The sequence below is a fragment of the Dromiciops gliroides genome, chromosome 6 (assembly GCF_019393635.1).
Source record: "Dromiciops gliroides isolate mDroGli1 chromosome 6, mDroGli1.pri, whole genome shotgun sequence".
Lineage (NCBI taxonomy): Eukaryota > Metazoa > Chordata > Mammalia > Microbiotheria > Microbiotheriidae > Dromiciops > Dromiciops gliroides.
Genome location: NC_057866.1, coordinates 250,458,351 through 250,477,153, shown reverse-complemented (window position 1 = coordinate 250,477,153; position 18,803 = coordinate 250,458,351). Strand labels below are relative to the sequence as shown.

The 18,803-nt window shown below is 38.3% G+C and overlaps 1 protein-coding gene across 1 annotated transcript in view; it reads left to right on the top strand.

The window, feature by feature from the left end:
• The first annotated feature begins 91 nt into the window (after positions 1–91).
• The window catches only part of LOC122730361 (helicase POLQ-like), a 30,796-nt gene continuing 12,084 nt past the window's right edge, over positions 92–18,803 (top strand). Inside the window, exons 1-8 of the mRNA XM_043969467.1 lie at positions 92–403; positions 6,231–6,942; positions 10,384–10,562; positions 11,394–11,594; positions 12,516–12,588; positions 13,831–13,928; positions 17,277–17,375; positions 18,571–18,716. Of these exons, the coding sequence (XP_043825402.1) occupies positions 233–403; positions 6,231–6,942; positions 10,384–10,562; positions 11,394–11,594; positions 12,516–12,588; positions 13,831–13,928; positions 17,277–17,375; positions 18,571–18,716 (1,679 nt within the window). The 5' untranslated portion in view covers positions 92–232. The remainder of the gene's footprint in view (positions 404–6,230; positions 6,943–10,383; positions 10,563–11,393; positions 11,595–12,515; positions 12,589–13,830; positions 13,929–17,276; positions 17,376–18,570; positions 18,717–18,803) is intronic.

Here is an 18,803-nt window from a genome sequence, read left to right as displayed (position 1 = left end):
CGGGGGGGCCGAGAAGGCGAGTTGATGACGTAACGAAGCCCTCACTGCACACATGCAGAAAAGTCGATGGGGGCGTGGTTTCTGAGCATGCGCGGGCTCTGGCCGTGGCAGCCCGCGAGCCGGGGTGTTGGCACCTGAGCTCGGGGCGCGCGTCCGGCCCTCGGCTTCCCCGGAACGTGGCGGATCCTCGCCCGGCCCTGGTCCCGGAGCTCCGCGGCCTCGCCTCCGGGGCATGGAGGGCTCAGGCTCGGCCATTCGCAGGCGGGTATCTGCCCGCAAGAGGAGCCGCCGCTCCGGGAGGGAGACCGCCACCGTTGGCGCGCTGCAGCCGGGCGGGGAGGAGGAGGAAGAGGGGACGGAGGGGAGGAGGCGCCGGAGGAGCGGGACCCCGGAGCCCCCCGAGGTAGGGACCCCGGGGCTGCTGCGGGAGGGGCGGGAGGCGGCCGAGCATCGCTCCTCCACACCCTCTCCACGGGCTCTCGGGGGTCGAGATCTCTTCCGGCCGCCCGGGGAGAGTCCGGGGCGTTGAGGTGCCCGGGATGCCAATCACCCCCTCCCTCCCCCTGTGGTCCCTTCCCGGCCCCCCTCTGTGCGCATCCTCAGGCTCTTCTGCACACCTGCCCCCGACCTCGGCCACACAGCGATGGCCACACCCTTGACCTTAGTACCTTGGTCACCAGCTCCGAAAGCCCCCTCTCTGGTCCCAGCCATTGTCATTTCACCTCCGCCCAGACGCTGGTCAGCACGCCCCCCGGGACCTCCACTCCCTCCAGCCCTGCACCAGATGCAGCCTCTCCCTTTCCCCATCTCCATCACCCCTTTGGTCAACCGGCTTCTCCGCCCGAGCCCCTGACCCCCGGATTGCCCTCCCCACCTGCAGCTTCCAGCCCTGCACCTGCGCTCCTCAGTGAGGCTGGAGACAATCGGGACAGACCCCGAGGACTGGGGACGCCGGCTGACGTCACGGTCTCAGCGGGACTCACCGTCCTCCCGGCGCCCCAGCCCGGCTCCCACTCGCTCTCCACGTCCCATCTGATGTCGAGACCCCTTGAGTTTACCATCAATGCCTCTATGCTGCCGGCCCTGGGCACTTCGTGCCTGCTCTTTGATTCCCCCCGACTCGAGTGTCTTCTGTCCATATTCTACTCAGCTGTCAAAGCCATCCTCATAAATCTCACGTCACTGCACCTACTCTATAAACTGCAGATCCCTGTTACCTCCTGGATAAAATCTGACATCTTGTTGGGCTTTCAAAAACCCTTCATAATTTGCTTCTTCGTCTTCTCCACCAGACTTTTCTATCCAGTGACACTGGTCTCTGTTTTTCAGACAAAACACTCCCTCTCCCATCTTGTCATTTTCACTGGTTATTATCCCCAATGCCTGGGATGCTTTCCTTCCATCACTTCTTGCTGGCTTCCTTCAGGTTCCAACTAAAATCCTTTCCTCTTCTCTCTTAATTCTTTTAATTGTTTCCAGATTATTCTGTGTGTGTGTATATGTGTGTGTGTGTATATGTATATGTGTGTATATATGTATGTGTGTACACACACACACACACACACATATAGTCTATTGTAAATAGCTGTTTGTATGTTGTCTCCCCAGTTAGATTATGAGCTCCTTGGGAAAGGGACTGCCTTTTTGCCTGTCTTTGTATATCCCCAGTGCTTAGCAGCACATAGTAGGTGTTAAATAAATGGTGTATGCCTAATTTCTGCCAGACTGCTTTTAAGTATAATGAAATATCATTGTGCCATAAAAATGATGAAATATGCTTTCCTCTTTTCCCAAAAGTTTATTTTTTAAATCAAATACTGAATCTTTCCTAATTAGTTCATGTTTTCCAGTTTATTAAGTACCAGATTATTGAGTTCCACTGTTTCTGATTCTTCTTTGTCCATATGTTACATGGATTTTTTTCCCAAATACAGAATTATTTTGATGATTTCTTCTTTATAATATAGATTAGTCCTTCCTCATCCCCACCTTGAGATTTTTGCTCTTTTATTTGTCCAAATGAATTTTGTCATTTATTTACAGTATTATAAAATAGCCCTTTAATAATTTGATTGGCATAGCATACAGCCCAGCCATGAGTATGCAATATTTTTTTTTTTGGTTGGGCAATGAGGGTTAAGTGACTTGCCTAGGGTCACACAGCCAGTGTCAAGTGTCTGAGGCGGGATCTGAACTCAGGTACTCCTGAATCCAGGGCCAGTGCTTTACCACTGTGCCATCTAGCTGCCCCCGAGTATGGAATATTTTTGAAGCTATCTAAGTTGTTCTTTATTTCATTAAGGTACACTTTGTAATTTAATGTATACAGATATTTTGTATCCTTCTTGGATTTGATTATGATGCTGTTGATTTTTGTGTGTTTATTTTGTCACCTGCGTTATCCCAGGATTTGCTAAGCAAGCCCTCAATGTCATCAGCAAACTTGGAAAGTTTTATTTCCTATTTGCCTATCCTTATTGTTGGCTTAGTGCTATTTGCTAGTATTTTGAGAAGAGATCTGTTCCCTTATGATAGCCTTTTTAGTGAAAATGAATCCTGGAATCTACAAAGCTTTTTAGTTCTTGTTTTCTGTAACCTGTTAAGGGGTTTTCCTGTCAAGCCTATTAGGGCAAATGAGGCAAATTGCCTTCTTCCAACTGTAAATGGCACTAGAGAGGAAGCAGTGTTTTGCTTTGGTTTTCCTAGCCACAGCTGAGGATTCTCCTTTCTTCCCATTAGTTCTTTCAGATACCACCACTTTCCTCTAATCAGACCCGCAGACACTTGCTTTCAGTTTCTGTCCATCTCTCAGCTCCCTCTAGTTCTGGGCGTCTCTTCTGCAAAGAACTTCTCTTGGGGGCTTCTCTGAACTTGCTCCTGCCCCTAGCTTTGCTTGGCTCTTAAACTTTGTCTCCCATTGCTTCAGATTAGGGCTTTATTATATGTAGTGACCCACTAATTTAGAATGACAGCCCAAATACATATTTCTGTTATCCAGGACACGATTTATTATTCTATTGTCTTATAGTCCAATATTATATGGTCCTGTCATCAAAAAAGAGCTCTTTGATTCAGAGTTTCCCAGTTAAATTTCCGGGTTCTAAAAAGTCCTATCTATATTATTTATTAGAAAACAGTCCACTATTGTCAGGCATCGTGGTGGCACAGGGAGTAGAGTGTTGCGCCTGGAGACTCTGGTTCAAATATAGCCTTTGACACTCACTAGCTATATGACATTGGACAAGTAATTTGAATGTTTTTGCCAGTTTCCACAACTATAAAATAGAGGTAATAACACCTACCTCATGGGTTTGTTGTGAGAATCAAATCAGATAATATTTGTAAAGTGCTTAGCACATAGGTACTATACCAGTGCTTTTTTTTCCCTCTCCCATCATTCACAACTTTCCCCTCAAAAAGGAGCTGCTTTCTCTCAGGGGCTTTCAGTATCTTTAACTGAGAAGCTACTTAGAACTATTTGTTTTCAATTCTTAGGACTACTTCTTTTTCTTCTCACATTGCTTTTCTCTGTTTCACACAGCAGTATCCTTTTCCTGCCCCTTTCAGTGTATAAAAACATAATAAAGGAGCATTTTCTTATATCTGAATTTCATTCTTATTGGAAAACCTTTGAATAGGTTTCTAACAACTCTACTTTTTGAGGACTAGTGTAATGGCTAAGTAAGTGGAAGAAAGCTAGCTCACTTGATCACTGGATGATGAATCTTTGGCTAGGGAAATGGATGAATCCTTCAATTGTTTTCCCTTGATGTGTATGACTATAATCATAAATTTAATTTTGAACTTTTCAGATGTGAACAACATTACCTATCCTAAGTTTCTTTTCTTTTTTTTTTTTTTTTTAGTGAGGCAATTGGGGTTAAGCGACTTGCCCAGGGTCACACAGCTAATAAGTGTTAAGTGTCTGAGGCCAGATTTGAACTCAGGTACTCCTGACTCCAGGGCCGGTGCTCTATCCACTGCGCCACCTAGCTGCCCCCTAAGTTTCTTAATAAATATATTTTCTGTACATAATTGACTATTTTGCTAATTTTGTTGCAGATTTAATAGTAACCACTTGGATTTGGTAAAGCCAAGAAAATAGTACTGAAGTTGCTGGGTGTCACCAACACTGATATTAAGTACTGTTTTTTGTAGTTGAAGAAAAATAACCTAATTATATTGTGGGCAGCTGGGTGGCACAGTGGACAGAATGCTGGACCTGGAGTTAGGAAGACTCATCTTCCTGAGTTCAAATCTGTCTTCAGATGCTTACCAGCTGTGTGACTCTGGGCAAGTCACTTCTTCCTGTTTGCCTCAGTTTCCTCATCTGTTAAATGAGTTGGAGGAGATATGGCAAACTACTGCAGTATCTTGGCCAAGAAAACTCCAAATGGGGTCACAAAGAGTTGAACACAACTAAAATGACTGAACAAGAAAAACTTAGACCTTAAGGAAATGTTAGATATGTTCATATGCCATTGAAAATCATTTGACTACTTCTGGTCATTTTTTTTCCTTACAGTTCTTCTATTGAATGCAAACCTCACTTTTTTAAAGGGGAGTTAATTGCTCATTTTGGGGAGGTGTAGGTTTTTTAATCTATTTAGGAATTGTTGTCTGACTCTTCATGCATGATTCCTTTACGAGATTTTCTTAGCAAACTACTCTAGTATCTTTATTATTTTCTTCTCCAGTGAATTAAGAACCAGAGATGAAGTTGATGTAGGAGGTGAAAAAAGGGTTAACAGAAAAACTTAAGACCCAAGCTTTAATTCAGATATTAGCTCTAAAAGGGAGTCAGACCCCAGTTAATGGATAACTTAGAAGTCAGGATGCTAGGTTCTTGTACCCACATAAATCATTACGCATAACAGGAAGAGAGGGATCGAGACCATGAAGACTGAAAGACTATAACAATAAGACACAAGACAGGGTATAGAAATTCTAATGAAAAATGGGAAACTGGCCGTGGGAAACAGAGGCATGCGCAAAAAATTCAAATTTGTCCCCAGATTCACATTATGACTGTAAACCCCCAAAACACACCTCCACTGAAAAAGGTACCCGCCTCGGGGGTTGGCTTAGGACCCCAGGAACTCCAAATTAGGACAGGCCCTCCCCTGTACCTCCCCAAGGTGGAGATTATTATAATGAGATTAATAATCAATTTATCCATACTATAAATATAACTGTCTTTTCTTTCACTGTTTGAGTGATACCTTTCCATTATTCTGGTTCTCTCCCTGTGGTCACCCACAGTTTTACAATAAAACTTGGGAAAATGAGTAACTGAGTCTTGTAATTCTTTTGGGATGACTCACGATCAATTTGACCCCAAATTCCATCCCACATCAAAGTGACTTAACCAGTGTCAGACAACTAGAAAAGGGTCTGAGGTTGGATTTGAACCCAGGTCTTCCTGACTCTAGACCCAGTGCTCTATCCATGGAGTCATTAAGCTGCTCTAATTGGGGATTAGGGTTCCATCTAACTATCTGGAAAATGGTAGCTAACAATTTAGGTCTAAAATGTTAAGCTTGAAGGGGCAGCTAGGGGGTGCAGTGGATAGAGCACCGGCCCTGGAGTCAGGAGGACCTGAGTTCAAATCCGGCCTTAGACACTTGACACTTACTAGCTGTGTGATCCTGGGCAAGTCACTTAACCCCAATTGCCTCACTTTAAAAAAAAACAAATTAAGCTTGTGTTCTTCCTCTTATTTTCCTCTTGTTTTTCTCTACTGTTAGATAAGTAATTTTATTGGTATTTATCCAAGTTAAATCTCATTTTATTGGTTTTCCCCTTATTTTGATTAGAACTTAATAAAACTGTACCATTCTTTCTACTTTGGGTTTATTTTTTAATATGATTTTTTCTTTTGCATTAGTGTAATGTTATCTAGTTAAACAAAATTTAACAGCTCCACAAAATCTAATTAGATGGGTTTTTGTGGCAATTTAGTCTATCAACTACCTTTACCTTCGGTCCTGAGTATTCAGGGAATTTTCAATATATTTCACAACTTTTGAAATGAATCAATTTTACTTTATACATTAAACTTTTGTAAGAGGAGGTCTCATGTTTCTGGTCAGAATAATTATATGTTGTTGCAATATTTTTTTTCCAGAGGATTTAAAACAATTTTATTTTTATACTTAGCACTTCTCAGGGTAACATAATATATTTAAATGTTGCTTTAATATTGATAAGTACCTTTGTTTTCCTTTCAGTGTGATGGCAGCGAAGAGGATATGTTTGGTGGTTATGATAGTTTTGCTGAAAACTCTTTTTTAGCTCAAGTAGATGATTTAGAACAAAAATATATGCAGTCTCCTGAGCATGGAATAATTACCACACAACCTGCTTTTGAAAAACTTTGTTCAAAAAACACAGAGACCAATGAATTTGATATTATTACCACTGACAGTAACTTGACTGAGGTTAAAACTCGGGATTACTGCTATTCCCCAAAGACTTTGAGTTTGCAAGAAAATGTAACCACCAAACCTGGAGATGACCTTTTGTATGATGTACCATGCTCACAGGCCTTATATTTTGAAAAAACAAAGGACTCTTCCAGTAATTTGAATAACCCAGCTGCTAAAGAAAGTTATCCCCTATCCTCACACCAGACTTTGAATGATATACCTCCAGAATGTCCCCGGGAAAAGAAAAAGTCATCTCCTAAGAGCACAGATCCTGATCTGAGTAGGAAAAGAAGCCTTAAAGATCATTTGAAAAGTGCCATGACAGGAAATGCCAAAGTCCAGACACCTAAATGTTCTAAGAGGGAGCAGCTGAAAGAAGCCATCCTGTCTGAAGAGATTCATGTGGCTAAGAAAGCATTTGAATCTTTTTCTGACGACCTAGGTCCTTTTTATTCATTACCCAGTAAAGTTAGAGACTTGTTTGTGCAATACAAGGGGATTAAAAAATTATATGGTGAGTCCATTGTTTTCCCAGTAACTGTGATGAAAATGTGTGCTTGAATTTATATATATATATATATGTATATATATATGTATATATATATGTATATATATGTATATATATGTATATATATATGTATATATATGTATATATATTTTTTTATTTTCCCCCAATTACATGTTAAAACTTGTTTTAAACATTTGTTTTAAAGTTTTGAGTTCCAAATTCTATTCCTCCCTTTTCCCCTCCAGACCGTAAACAATCAGAGGTTATACATGTGCAATCATGTAAAACATTTCCATATTAGTAATTTTGTACAAGAATACTTACTCAAAAGAAAAAGAATGAAAGTGAAAAATAGAATGCTTCAATCTGTATTCAAACAATATCAGTTCTTTCTATGGAGGTGGATAGTATACTTCATCATTAGTCCTTTGGAATTGTCTTGGATCATTGTATTGCTGAGAAGAGCTAAGTCATCAAAAGTTCTTCATTATACAATATTACTGATACTGTGTACAACATTCTCCTGGTTCTGGTCCCTTCACTTTGCTTTAGTTCATATAAATCTTTGCAGGTTTTTCTGAAGTTATTCTGCTTGTCATTTCTTATAACACAGTAATAATTCTATTATAATCATATACCATAACTTGTTTAGCTATTTCCAAATTGATGGGCATCCCTTTGATTTCCAGTTCTTAGCCACCACAAAAAAAAAGCTGCTATAAATACTTTTGTACAAATAGGTAATTTCCCCTTCTTTTTCTTTTTTGATGTCTTTGGAATATAGACCTTATCCTAGAATTTTTTGAAAGGGGAAGACTGAATTACTTTCTTAAACTTTGAAATTGGGCATTTTATTTTTAAATACATGTATTTTAAGTTTATTTTCATATATTACCTTCTCTCCTCCCAGTGAACAACAAAATCTGAATAAAACCCTGAGTATAAATATGCTTAGTCCAGAAAAACAAATTCCCATATTGGCTATACGTGCCCCCAAATGTATATATCTCACTACATTTAATATTCATCACCTCTAGGGCAAAAAGTGAGTAGTGTTTCATGGTAAGTATTTTAGACTCCATAAAGAATTTATCAGAGTTCCAAAATCTTTCAAATTTGTCATTCTCTATAATGTTTCTGCTGTAAAAATTGTTCTCCTAGTTCTACTCACTTTAGTCTGATTGAGTTCATAGGGGTCTTGCCAGTCATTTCCCAAGGCACAGTATTATTGCATTATATTCAGATACCATTACTTAACTGTTCCTTAATAAGAGCACAGCCCTTTAATTTTCAGTTTTGAGCTGTTATGAAAAGAGCCATTTTCAACATTTTTGCACATATGGACCACTTTTTCTTCTTTCTTTGATCTTTTGGGGGTATAGACCTAGCAATAGTTGTAGCTGGGTCAAACAAAGGGCATGTGCATTTTGACGGTATTTTGGATGAAGTTCCAAATTGCTTTACAGAATGGCTGGACAAATTCACAATTCCTTCAACAGCTCACTAGTGTGCTTGCTTTCCTTCCCACAGACCCACTAACATTTGTCATTTTTCCTTTTTGTCATCTTTACCAGTTTGATGGGTATAAGGTAGAATATAGGTTTGCTTTGCTAATAAGGATTTAGAACATTTTAATAGCTATTGATAGATTATATTTATTTTGAAAACTCCCTGTTTATATTCTTTGATAGGTGTCATAGTGAGTGTATAAAGCACTGAACTTAGAGTCAGGAATACCTGAGTTTGAATTCTGCTTCAGGCATTTTAGATGTGTGATCCTGAGCAAGTCATTTAACTTCTGTGTACCTCAGTTCCCTCTTCTAGAAAATAGAAATGGTAGCATCTTCCTCCCACACCTGTTGTAAGGATCAAATACCATGACCTACATAAAGTACTTTGCAAATCTTAAAGTGTTGTATATAAAAGCTGTTACAGTTACTACTGTTGTTACTATTTATCTATTTAGAAATAGGTGGTGCATAAATTTGAATTGATTCCTTTTGTATCTTGGATAGGAAACTGTTGTCACAGAAGTTTGCTGTGAAGTTTTTTTCTCATTTACCAGTCAGTTTCCCTTCTCCTTTTAACTACTATTAATAATTGTTAGCATTTGTATGACAAGGTTTGCAAAGCATTTTACATATCTTAATTCATTTGATGTTAGATACTAGATTTGTGCAAAATTTTAATTTTATATGATGAAAATTATCTATTTTATTTTTCTGATTCTCTCTTATCACTTGTTTAATTGCGAACCTATTCCCCATCCATATGAACCACTTTTTAAAGACTTGCTAATTCCTTCTCACTCTCAAAATGAGGCTTGCTGAAAGACCAATCTACTTAGTGGAGTGGGCTCATTTAAAACACATTTATGTGCTATTCTTCATTAAGTTAGAGGATTTGTAAGCCTTTATTTCTTTTAAGTCTTTTACTTCTTTTGCCACTTCATAGTGTGTTATGTTATTGAAAATTCTGGGGAATTGATTTTTTTTTATTTGAAAACTTAAATCATATTTAGTTTGTGTAATTTGTTTAAAGAAAGTTTGACTAAATTTCTAAGATCGGGCTATATATGAATAAATTTGACTACTTTTGGGGGTACAAGATTCCCATTTTAATAAAATGCTTGAATGTTAGAATATTTTCCAAAAAATTCATTTTATTTGCTTCCAAGTATAATAATCCATATGTTATAAAAATGTTTCAAGTCAAATGGGGTTTGTTTTCATTAATTGTTTGAGAGACTGTTAAGAGCTTGAAGACAGACTTCAGAGATCGTGAAATCTTTTATTTTACAGATGAGGAGAATGAGCCCAGTAGGAGTTCAGTGACAACTAGGTAGTAGCAGATCTATAACCCAATTCAGGTTTTTTTTGGGAAAGCTAATGAGTTCAGTTTTGCATATGTTAAATGTGAGTTGAGATGTCTAAGAGGCAGTTGGAGTTTCAAAACTGTAGGTCAGAAAAGAGGTGAGGGTTGACTGGATAAATAGGTATGAGAATCTTCCAAATAGACATGGCAATTGAATCCTTTGGAGCTGATGAGATGACCTTGTGGAATAGTATAGAGGGAGAAGAGAAGGCCCAGTTCAGTCTAAATTCAAAGCCTTGCCAGCTTGTTAAGGCTTCACAGATTTCTTGATGAGCTGTCAGGCTAGAATTCAGTGGAGGTTTCACGGGTAGTGGGCACTTAACAAATGTTTGTGTGTTTTTTTTTAAATGACAAGAATAGAGAGGAGTGAAAATTCAGCCCAGCTGAGGTCAAATTATGAATCAATTATTTGACTTAATAGTGTGCTGTATTGTGTAACATTAATGAAAATTTACAGTTTTTACTGACAAAATGTCATACTAGATCTTAGTTGATCTCCATTTTAACTTAACTTTGTGAAAGAACTGATAAATAAAAGAGAAAAGTAACTTCTTTCTTTTTGTAATTCTACAGATTGGCAACATACTTGTTTGACATTGACCTGTCTACAACAGAGGAAGAATTTAATATATTCACTGCCAACCAGTGGTGGAAAAACTCTTGTAGCTGAGATTTTAATGCTTCAAGAATTGCTTTGTAGGCAGAAGAATGTTTTGATGATTCTACCGTATGTAGCTATTGTCCAAGAAAAGGTGGGATAAACGTTTTTTCTTCTTGTTCATTCATGCTTATTCCCATAATAATGGTAGAAATTAAGCTTATGTCATCTTGTATATTTAAGGTTTTACTGACTGATAATTCATCAAGATTGTCTTTTTTCCCTCCAATGTAAAGTGACATAGGGTACAATGGAAAGGGAAGGTAGAGGGGAAATAAAGACTATGGGAGCTTTATGGGAAGTGGTGGTGGGGTGACCATCTTAATTCCCCACCACCACTTGATCCTTCATTGATCATTGGGGGTCCTGAAAACTATGAGTCTCCTTGCCAGGTAACTCATCTGAAGATGAGTTGTCTCTGCAGAAGGGCACGAGGGACCCTAGGCCCTTAAAGGGGGCAACTCTGACTTTCATCAAAAATTGGATGGGGTGAGGAACCCAGTTAAATGGGCATCTGGTGGTTGGAGGTTGTAACTTCAGAGCTGGAGGGAACTTTAAAGGTCTAAATCCCCTTACCTCTCTCTCCTACACATTGGCTTAGCACAGTGTTCACTTCTAGGTGCTTAATAAAGACTTGTTGATTTATCTGGAACAAAGTCCTAGTCATCTTCATACTAGTTTCCGAAGGTTAAGTCTTGAATTATTGTTCATCCTTCATTCTAGAAGAAGACCAGTGACATCAGGACTTGTGACATGGGGGGGGAAACTGGCTTGTGGGTATCCCTCTATTAAAGAGTTAACGATGCTTAGGTAAATCTTGTCTTTTCTCAGGTTAAATTTCCACACAATTTTAGTTTATGTTTTAGTTAGATTTTATATGAGCACTCAGTTTTTTTAATTAATATTTTGAAACCTATTGTTACAGATTTCAAGCTTGTCAAGTTTTGGAATAGAGCTGGGTTTTCTTGTTGAAGAATATGCTGGAAGTAAAGGGAGATTTCCTCCGATTAAAAGAAGAGGAAAAAAATCTGTGTATATTGCTACTATCGAAAAAGGACATGGTCTGGTCAACTCATTAATTGAAGATGGAAGAATTAACGAATTGGGTCTAGTTGTCATAGATGAGGTTTGTTAATACTTTCCTAGTTTATTAGAGCATTATTAGTAAAATGATTAGTAAAAATGATTTCCTCAAAGCTATATATAGATCTCCTCCAGACCACAACAAAAGAAAGTACCAAATATGTCATGTATTTTTAAGATGATTTTATTCTTAATCCATAACCCTCTCTCTATTGCATTCGTCTTGGTTATTTGCTGGACATTACCCAGATTGGTAAAGAAAGTTTTACTGATGCCTTTTTTTCTTTTATATCGAAGTCATTTAACTACTTATACTCCTTTTCCCTCCCCTATGAAGGAATCTTCCTCTGTAACAGAACAACAGTTAAGTAAAACCAACTAACACAGTGACCACATCTGGCCGCGTATGCAATATTCCACACTTATAGACTCCCATCTCTAATAAGAGAAGGGTGGTGTGTTTTCTTAACTTCTTTGGAGCCAAGGGTAGTCCTTATTCAGTGGTGAACCTTGTTTTATTCGAAGTTATGTCCTTTACATAACTGTATATTGTTTTCCTAGTTCTGCTTACTTCACTGTATCAGATCAACGTGTATATGTTGTATCTTTTTGAATTCTTCATTTCTTCATAGCACAATAATATTCCATTATGTCCACGTACTGCAGTTTGTTCAGCCATTCCACAGTCTATGAGCACATACTCTATTTTAATCAGTTCCTTGTTACCATAAAACCTCTTGCTGTGAATATTACACTAAAAACATGCCATAGTCTTAAAAGAAATACAACAACAGGTTCTAAGGAAAGGTCCTTAAAGGCTTGTTGTCACTAAAGGTTCTTAATTGCCCACTTATTGTGCACACAGTACAGTTTTTAATTAAGGTTATACATTCATTTTATATTAATATTGTAAAGCCCATTTTATTAGAAATAAATTTAACAATTTTTTGTTGTTGTTTCAAAGTTGCATATGATTGGTGAAGGAAGCCGAGGAGCTATCCTGGAAATTACCCTAGCAAAAATCCTTTATGCCAGCAGTAAGTATTTGGTGAATTGTGGTTATTATTTAAGTGACTAGGGAATTGCATTAGAAATCAAGAATCCCAGCCCTGCCACTAATAAGCTGTGTGACCACGGACAAGTCATATAGCTCTTCTGTTTTCCTTTTTATAAAATTCACATGATTTCTATCCACTACAAAAATGTATTGTAAGGATAAATGAGGTAAAAGATGTGACAGTATTATATAAAGTAAACCGTTGTTCCAGAAATACACCTCGTCCGGCAATGCATAAAAAAGGCTCAGCTGCTTCATACGCCTGCCTGATGTGCCTGTCTCTGCTGGGCAGACTCATGCGCTGGTTGCTGCACTCTTGCCTTCTCTGTTTCTCCACTGCTGACTTTGCCTTCCCTGGCAGAGTATTTCTTGGCTGTCTCTATGGAAGATTGGCCACCACGGCCGCTCTCTGTTACCTTAGTGTATCTATCTGACTCTATGGCCAGGGTGTATATGGGGGTTAAACCCAAACCACAGCACCCACCCTGAGAACAGAAAGTTCACACCAGCTTGCAGTCTTAGCTGTATGTTGTCAGATACACCTTTTCTTGCTGTGCTTCCTCATGACATTAGTGAAGTGCTCCCCATTTGCTCCCACCTTTGCCTTCCAGAAAGGCCTGGCTGCATAGAACCATTGCCAGTGTGAGGGAGATGCTGGTCTTGACCTAAGCAACATCTTGCCAAACAACTTGATGCCAAAGGGCATCTGCTCCTGTGGGCACTGCCATGTCCCACTCAGTCATGTCATTTCACACTGGGCATGGGCTTGGGTTCATGGCTGCCTTTACCTGCTGTAACAAGAAAAGATTACCATTAATTTGCAAAACTCTCTGAGACTATACATGTAAAACACTATGCAAGCCTTTAGGCTCTATGTAAATGTTAGGTGTTGTTAATTTTATTAATTGTAGCTATAAACAAAGTATGTTATAATAACTGATTATAATGATGGGCATGCATTACCAAGAAAAAGTTAAATTATTTTCAGTATACTTTGCTTAAAAAATCAGGAAATGTTGATACATTATGCAAAGGTTTTCATTAAAAGGAATATGTCATAACTTAAATCTAGATGATTGAAACATTCCATCATTTTATTTGTTTCTTCAAGAATCAGCCACATACTGGCACAGCATAGAATAGCTCTTTGAACCTAGTTTGATAATTTTGTTCTAAACATATAGAGTAATGTGGGTTTTTTCAATTTTTTTTTTCCTTTCAGAAACAACTCAAATCATTGGCATGAGTGCAACTTTAAATAATGTTGAAGAACTACAAGAATTCCTGAAAGCAGAATATTACACTAGTAAATTTAGACCGGTATGTGTTGAAGGTGTTCATGTTAGTAAATAAATTCGTCTAGACTTTGGCATATGCTATGATCCGGATAACATATACTATAAAAGGAAAGGGGAGACAACAGAATTGTCCCGTAAGGAGCCCCTGACACTGTTGTGCTTCTTCTGCCATTTCTAATCCAACACCGATAGATTATAAATCCAACCTTCAACCTTGAGGTTGCTTAGGGGTCCCTGAATCTATGGTGAAGGGAAATTCAGAGCCTTCTAATTCTGGGACCATCAGAATGTTCAGTTATGGTCATCACGGGAAAAATCCTGGGAAACCCCCTCCCATTTGAGGTGGCTTTTTAGGAAGTGGGCACTTCCTGTGTTTGGGGGCTTCCGGAAGGGTGGGGATATTCCAGGTACCCCTACAGGTTCCATCTAACTGTCAGTGGAATCACCCTTACTTCATCTAGATGTGACCAGAAACATTGACAGGTAGGCTCAGAATGTCTGTTGTGGAATCTGCAGCTGTTATCATTTAGGGATGTTTAGAAATTCCCCAGTCAGTAGGATTTTAGGTGAACCCCTAATTATGGAAACCAAAGATGTAGGTGTGGAAGAGAAAGCACTTATAGGTTCTTATTTTCAGATACCTATATAGGGGGAAAGTAACCTTTCAATTGAGCTGTATGTACTTATTTTTACTCCGCTTTTCTTTTTTCATTTATGTATCTGTCTATTTTACTTATTTACTTATTTGTAAATTTGGGGCATATGGCAGAAATCTAGTTCAGATGTATTTAAGTTGTCAATGTGTGAACAAAACAATGAGAAATGTTTTTGCTCTGATTCAAGCATAAGACTGGATGGTTGTAATGCATTTTGTAAAGAAAATTTAGATTTCATGTGGTTTTGAATTTCATTCTCTTATAGAACATCATCTTAAACATATTTGAAGAAATTACAGTGAGATTTCATTTATTTTTATTTGAAAATAGTACTTAGTACATATACAGGATATCCTCAAAGCTATGTTGCAGTTTTACATTTTAGTGGTTTCAGACAGCACTCAGACTTTTGGGACAGCTTGAATTATTGTCTTTTCTCATAACTTTCTCTGATACTAGTATATGAAGGTAGCTATTTTCAGCCCCTTAAACAAGTTTAGAATTTTTTGTTCAAAATAAATGGGATTACACCCCCTACATTTTTGTATAATGTGAGCATTATCAGATTTGGCCATTTTGAGAAAATAAAGTTCATCGTGAATAATTGTTTATAATGAATAATAATTGTTTACTGAAGACATTTTGCATTTACAAAAGAATTCATCCCCCAATAACCACATTAACTTTAAAAAAAAGTAACACTAAACCAACACCCTCACCCCCCAATAATCAAATTTTGTGGGGAGAAACTGAAAAAGTTGCCAGAGTATTCTTCTTAATGATCATATCTGACCACAAACTCCAACACCAGCAAAAGTAAAATGCTTCCTTCTGGTTGAAATCCCTTCACAACTGGGCCCATGGCAGCCTCTTCAGGCTTCTTACACTAGTGTACCCTCCAGTCTAGCCACACTGGCCGGCAGGCTGGGCCCCATTTGTGAGACTTCTTCTCTAGGCTCCGCCTTCTCCTGGCTCTTTCCCCACGTGGGAGCACTGTCCTCATCTTCTCCCCTTGACTTCCAGGGCCTCCCTTAAGTCTCACTTCGGCTCTCACTTTTGCAAGAGGCCTTTCTTGGTCCCCTCCAGTAGGACCTTCCCTCTCAGATTACCCGATGGCGACACTGTGTATCTTACAAGGATGTAGTTATTTGTATGTTGTTTCCCTGTTAGATTGAGACCCTTGAGGACAGGCACTGTGTTTTTGCCTTTCTTTGTCTCCCAGGCTTAGCAGGGCACAGCATATATCAGAAGGGCTTAATAAATGCTTGTTGAATGAAGATTCCTTTTTTTTTTAAAGGATGAAGAGAAAGCTTTTATGTTAGTGGTGAGGAAAGAGATAGTAGTGGATTAGGAGAGGTTGAAGATAAGGGGGGAAAGGAAAGATGAGGGATCCAGCTCCTAGTGGTAATGGGAACCAGGGCAACACTTCGGAGTAGTTAGCCCTGGCCAAGAGTCTTTCCCTCTTTGTTAGAACCTACAGAGCAGACATCCTCTTCCAGAGGGGCGATGAACTCCGAGTGCAAATTGCCTTACATTGCCCTCTGCAATATAGCTCACATAGAAATGTTTTTCATGATTTCATATGTATAATTGATATATTGCTTGCCTTTGGATTGGGCGGGGGGTGGGGCTGGAATCTGGAACACTCAATTTTAACAAAATGAACACCAAAAATAAATAATGAATTGGGTTTTTAAAAAGAACCTAGAGCGGGGCAGCTAGGGGGCGCAGTGGATAAGTACCGGCCCTGGAGTCAGGAGCACCTGAGTTCAAATCCAGCCTCAGACACTTAATACTTACTAGCGAAGTCACTTAACCCCAATTGCCTCACTAAAAACAACAAACAAAAAACAAAGAACCTAGAGCATAGGAGAAGATAATGAGACCTAAAGAGTGAGAAAGTTTGATGTCTATACTGTGGATAGTGTGATAACATTAATTAACAAGGAATAAAATCTTGACCATTTACCAGTGAGGCACATTTGAGATTAGTTAACAAATTTATAGTGAATTTTATCATCATGGTTGCATTACTTTCTCCACAGTTTCGAAGTGTACATGAGGAATAATGGAAAAGGCAGAGTAACCTAGGAGTTAACCTAGGTAGGGTTAATGTTTGTTGACAAGGCATAGCTATTGATTGGAAAACAGCAAAAGGGATTCAAGTGTAGCTGATAATGTATTAGGAGGTGGTCAAAGAATGGGTTTAGGAGGGATGAAGCAGGAGGAGAAAATGAAAAAGTAAATTGTGATAGGAAAGAGGAATTTCAGAGTTCTTAATCATATCAGGAGAATAGTTATGGGTGACCAATAAGGGTGATGACAACCCACGTACATGGCTGATGTGGAGTGAAGATGGAGGTCATGGGAGATTTGGAAGCCAATGAATTAGGAGGCCAGGCTGTTTGACACAGTTATAGTGAAGGTTCCAAATGTGAGGGCGAGGGGTCTGGGTGGAAAGGCAAATTAAAGGCAATGTTTCAAAGCATCAAATTCATACTTATTTCCTTAAAGATGTCATTTCTTTATTCTTTATTTTCATGAAGGGTTTTTTTCCCCTTGTTAATGTCCCCCATCTTTTGTTAATGTTAATTTTTGCAATATCATATTTAAAAATTTAGCACTTTGATGAACAATGAATATTTTATTCATAGATATACACATACACATACATAGTATGTTAAGTAAGTACAACTATACTTTTAAAATTCCAGGTAGAGTTAAAAGAATATCTGAAAATAAACGATACGATCTACGAAGTTGATGTCAGATCAGAGAAAGGCTATACATTTTCTCGTCTCCTGAAATGCAAGGTAATGTTGATCACCAGAAATTTAAGTGAATATTTATATTTGTTCTTTAATGCAAATATTGACATAAAAAAGTTAAGCATGCTCTACGTGAAACTGTACTGAAGACTACATTAAGATGATGATAATTTTCAGTAAACATTAAAAATGAAATTTTTAATGTATATTTTTGTAGAGACTTTCTTTTCTCCATGAATAATAATCTGTATCCCATGTGTCTGACATTCCAGAAGTAACAATAATTCACTGGCAATTTTTTTATTTTATAGTATGAAAAACTCTAGTTTACATACAGATTTAGTGTCTAATTAGTCATCTTACATAGTCTTCTTGAGACATTTATTGAGGCAAGTTGTGTTCTTCTTTCTGGACTTATTGTCCAGGTTATTGCTCTGCTTTGGTGGGAATGATTTTTAAAACCATTCTGAACTTAAACACACAATAAAATGGACTTTTTCTAGAATATATAACAGAACACGAGACTGTAGATATTTATGTACATTTTATTTTTATTCTTAAGTGTATGATAAATTCAGCCTGTAGCTTTCAAAGCTGTCCTGCTTGTCTTTGCTTCATCCCGGGCTTCCAGATGCCTCAGTGAAGCTCCCCTTCCCCTCCCCTTCTGTCATTTCCCCTCTCCATCTCCCACTTACTCCTACAGCCACTCCCACCTTAGAAAAAACAAATAAACATAACAAGCGATTGTACAACTGTGCATAGTCAAGCAAATCAAATTCCTGTGTTGGTTATATCTGAAAATATATATCTTACTCTCCATTCTGAGTTTGAGTGGAGGTCATGAATTTATTGGCTACTTTCTTTAATTCCTCTCGTGAAAAAATCCATTTAGAAATAAATTTTAAAAGAATCTAATGTTGGGGCAGCTAGGTGGTGCAATGGATAGAGCACCAGCCCTGGATTCAGGAGGACCTGAGTTCAAATATGGCCTCAGACACTTGACACTTACTAGCTGTGTGACCCTGGGCAAGTCACTTAACCCCAATTGCCTCACTAAAAATTAAAAAAAAAAAAAGAATATAATGTTAAGTGGATTATAACTTAAGAGAAATTAAGGTATTTGTACACTGCATAGGTAGTTTCTTGTTTTGCTAGCCTTCAATTAACAAAGATGGCAAAGCTGAAAGAGTATAACAGCTGATATGATTTCTAATTATGGCTGTTTTTTATTGTTTTTCAGTATTCTGATAATCTCAAAAAGATGGATCCTGATCATTTAGTTGCTTTGGTGACTGAAGTTATTCCTAATTATTCATGCTTGGTTTTTTGCCCTACTAAGAAAAACTGTGAAAATGTAGCAGATATGATATGCAAGTTTTTGAACAAGTATGTTAATATTTTTAAAAATATATTTCCTCTGTTATTTCTATCACAGAATATATAATTTTTTTCTTAGAATGCTTGATTTATGAA